This window comes from Octopus sinensis, linkage group LG2 (assembly GCF_006345805.1).
Source record: "Octopus sinensis linkage group LG2, ASM634580v1, whole genome shotgun sequence".
NCBI classification, from domain to species: Eukaryota; Metazoa; Mollusca; class Cephalopoda; order Octopoda; family Octopodidae; genus Octopus; species Octopus sinensis.
The window spans coordinates 175,741,338-175,745,666 of record NC_042998.1 but is presented as its reverse complement, the minus strand read 5'-3'; the positions used below and the strand labels follow the sequence as shown (position 1 = coordinate 175,745,666).

Here is a 4,329-nt window from a genome sequence, read left to right as displayed (position 1 = left end):
CACACACACACACACACACACACGTAGCATGACATCTACGTAACATCACATTCCGAAATACAAAGACAACACACACATATATACAACGTCGCTCGACTCGAACACATAAAATATATTCACACGCACTTACTTAGACAAGTATGTTATCGTGAGTCTGTGAGAATGATTGTGTATGTCAGTAATTAGCCTATTTCTATGTCATGTAATGTATGTATGTATGTATGTATGTATGTATGTATGTATGTATGTATGTATGTATGTATGCATGTGTGTGTCTGTATGTATGCATGTATGTATGTATGTATGTGTATGTATATATGTATGTATGTGTGTGTATGTATGTATGCATGTGTGTGTATGTATGTATGTATGTATGTATGTAAGTATGTATGTATGTATGCATGTGTGTATGTATGTATGTATGTATGCATGTGTGTATGTATGTATGTATGTGTGTGTATGTATGTATGCATGTGTGTGTATGTATGTATGTGTGTGTGTATGTATATATGTATGTATGTGTATGTATGTATGCATGTGTGTGTATGTATGTATGTATGTATGTATGTAAGTATGTATGTATGTATGCATGTGTGTATGTATGTATGTATGTATGCATGTGTGTATGTATGTATGTATGTGTGTGTATGTATGTATGCATGTGTATGTATGTATGCATGTGTGTGTATGTATGTATGTGTGTGTGTATATATGTATGTATGTATGTATGTGTGTGTATGTATGTATGCATGTGTGTGTATGTATGTATGCATGTGTGTGTATGTATGTATGTGTGTGAGTATGTATGCATGCATGTGTGTATGCATGTATGCGTGTGTGATTGTATGTAGGTATGTTTGTGCATGCCTGCACGTACGTATGTACGTATGCAATTATATATCTATATCTATCTGTGTGCTTGTGTGTGTGCGTATGTGTCTTGCGTGCGTATGTGTGTGTGTCTGTCTGTTCGTGTGTGTGAAAGCCCGTGTCTTAGTGGTTAGATTAATCAGCTCACGATCGTAAAGTTGTGAGTTCGATTCCCGTATTCTGTGTCGGGAGAATTTCCCTGAGAACTACGCTAAGAGTAGGCGTGTCTGTTGAGTGCTCAGCCACTTGCAACGTTATTTTCACGAGCAGGCTGTTCCGTTGGTCGCATCAACTGGTATCCCCATAGTCATAACCAACGGAGAACCAGTTTATGTGTGCTAGGACTAAATGTGCTGCAATAATAAAAAATGTTGTGGCTCTACACACAATTGTGGAGATTGTTAAAGATATAAATAAGTCTTCTTTTAGATGCAAGTAATCACAATGCTGAGAAAAATTTCCCGTTGATTGTGCAATGTTTTCCACGTGAAAAGGGTTTACTGATAAAGTTATTGCGAGTAAGATCCCTCCCAACTGAGATCTCGGAAACAATAGCAAGCTTTTGCAGAGAGAGCCTTGTCGAGTTAGGACTGGAAGTGAATAAATATAGCTTTTGATGGAGATAACACAAATACAAATTTTGGTGGACGTGTGCATAGGCACAAATAATGTCTATTCAAAATTCAAGGAAAGCATGAATGAATTGATGGAAGGTGTTGGATGTCCAGTCCATATTCTGCACAATGCTATTCGTACCGAAGCCAATGTTCTTTCTGTTGATGCTGAAGTAATAGTTGTTAAATTGTTTTCATACTTTAGCATTTATATAGTTCGATTTGAGAAGTTGAAAGATTTCTACAAGTTTGTTGGTGTGCAGTATACCTTAATTATCTCATATTCTAAAACTCGTTGGCTTTTTTAGATGAGAGCAGATGAGAGAATCCTAAGGTTATTTAAAGCACCGAAATCTTTTTTTGATTCATAAGAAAAGGTTCCCCAAATTCTTGTAGAATTCTTCAATAATCTGCTGAGCGAAGCCTATTTATATCTTGTTCACAGTTTCGAATATGGTTTTAACAACAGGATTATGAAGATAGAATAGAGAGAAAACAACATTATTGAAGTGCTTGGGTGTTTAAAAGAACTCGTTGCAGTTATAAAGGAAAGAATTAATGAAAAAGTTCGTTCCTCTCGGTGTGAAAGATTGCCTTAATAATGACGATGTCAAATCTGAAGAGAAAAAGAAGTTTCTACTTGAAGTGGATAAATACGACGGCACTTGCCATGACTATCTTGAGAAATGGGTTTCTTCTTTCGAAAATTTTGATAACTTTACATGGGTGTTATTAGATACAGTCCCAGCATGGGAACATGTAGAACCATCTTGTCTAGTGTTAAAGAACAAAGGTATAAAAATTGACAACATTATTTTCTGTCAGTGGTCAACATTTAAAAAACTCCTTGTGCTAAAGAGATACAGATCAAACCTGATGAATTGAAGACCAAACTGTGCCATGAAAGATGGTTTTCTATCCTCTAGCACAGGGGTCTCCAAAGTTTTCCAGCGGAGGGCCACATTGCTGAATTTTTAAAGCTACGGGGGCCAAGGTTCTAAATTATTTATTTTACCAAAATAATATAAATAAATAGTGAATTAATAATTAAAAAAGGTTATTTATTCAGTACATAATCACAATGTATATAATATCAGTAACAATTAACATGTTTTTTTTAACTTTGATCAATAGGGGAAACATGAAATTGTTTCATTCTGACAAAATTTTGTCCAACTGAGGTTCAAAATGAGTGGTTCCAATAACAAGCAATGCATTTAAATGTTCATCAGACAATTGTGATCTGTAGCAGGATTTTGTGTATTTCATCTTTGAAAAAGTCTTCTCACACAAATATGTGGTGCCAAAAACTGAAATGAATTCACAGGCAAACCTCCTTAAATGAAGAAATTGGTCGGATGGAAGGCATTTGTAGAATTCAATCAAATTTCCCTCTTTATATTTGTCCTTCAGGATGTCATTGGATTGCAAATCAATAACTTCCATTTGTAACTCAGAAGGTAAGTCTCCAATAACAGAGTTAAATGGATTTTCAAAAATTCTTAGTTTTGAAGAACATGCATCAAGATCAGAAAAACGTTCTTCAAAGCTAAAATGACATCTTGAGCAAACAAGTTTGGAAATGGAGTGGCAGCTTCCTGTCTATATTTGTCACATCGTGAAAAATGAGTAAAGCAGCTTCTTGTTAACTGACTTTCAAATAGTATTAATTTCTTACGAAAAGCTTTCACCTTTGAGTACAAATCACAGATGAGTGAAGTTTCACCTTGTATCCGTAGGTTGAAATCATTGAGATGCATAGTTAAATCGGCTGAAAATGCTAATTTCCAGAGCCATTCACTGTCTTTGAGCAACACCTGTGAATGGTTTTTCTCATTTAAAAATATTTCAATTTCAGTTCGAAGCTCAAAAAATCTAGCCAGAATTTTCCATAGCTAAGCCATCTTACTGAAGTATAGTAAGGTAGGTCTGGAAACTCAGCATTCATTTCCTCCTCCAAATCACGAAATTGGCGATGTTTGAGTCCATGAGATCTTATGTAGTTAACAGTGGAAATCACAGGATCTAATACAGATGATAAATCAAGATGCTTTCCACACAGTGCTTGCTGATGAAGAATACAATGCAATACCAAAGGTTTCAATCCACCGGAATTCTCAATTACTTTGTTAATTTGCCCAACTAAGCCCTTTTTGGTTCCACACATATTTCTGCCACCATCTGTTGTTATGCATTTTAGTTTTTTCCATTCCAAATTATACTCAGCCACTGACTTTTCCACTTCTCTAAAAATATCTATGCCTGTTGTTGTTCCATGCATGCTGTGCACAGATACAAGTTCCTCAGTAATCTCAAAATTGGCATTTATTCCTCTGATGAACAATAACAATTGGGATGTGTCTGATACATCAATTGACTCATCAAGTGCAACAGAAAAGCATACAAACTTGCTGGCTTTGTCTTTTAGCTGTGATTTAATATTTCTTTCAATATGTTCAACCCTACGAGCAACAGTGTTCGCAGAAAGACTAATTGCGGAAAATAAATCTACGTTTTCTGGACACATTTCCTAGCTACCTCATTCAAGCACTTTTTAATAAGTTCACCATCTGTAAATGGCTTACCTTTCTTCGCCAAAAGGTTAGCAACATGGAAGCTTGCTCTTGTTGCTCTCTCTTTTTCTACAGCCTTCTTCTTGAAAACAAACTGCATTGATGATAAATTCTTCTTTAATTTGTCAAATTTCTCTTTACGTAGCTGTCCAATGAATTGGTAGTACTGTGATGAATGCTTTTTTTCATAATGTCTCCGAATGTTGTACTCTTTAAGTACTGCAATTGTGTCGGTGCATATAACGCATAGTGCCTTGTTGTTTGACTCTATG

At 35.5% G+C, this 4,329-nt stretch overlaps 1 protein-coding gene across 1 annotated transcript; it reads right to left on the bottom strand.

Annotated features, from left to right (window-relative positions):
- Positions 1-2,986: 2,986 nt before the first annotated feature.
- LOC115226832 (general transcription factor II-I repeat domain-containing protein 2-like) lies at positions 2,987-4,011 on the bottom strand. Its single transcript, XM_029797835.1, has 2 exons — positions 3,394-4,011; positions 2,987-3,301 (listed from the first exon to the last, which is right to left on the bottom strand). The coding sequence occupies exons 1-2, from the start codon at positions 4,009-4,011 to the stop codon at positions 2,987-2,989; spliced, it is 933 nt and encodes a 310-aa protein (XP_029653695.1).
- Positions 4,012-4,329: the final 318 nt, after the last annotated feature.

What these genes read in the sequence shown, in the direction of transcription:
- LOC115226832 (XM_029797835.1), bottom strand. Translation starts at nt 4,011, where the DNA reads ATGTGTCCAGAAAACGTAGATTTATTTTCCGCAATTAGTCTTTCTGCG. An exon ending in ACCTACCTTACTATACTTCA is followed by an intron (nt 3,302 to 3,393) that starts GTAAGATGGCTT and finishes AACCATTCACAG; the next exon opens with GTGTTGCTCAAAGACAGTGA.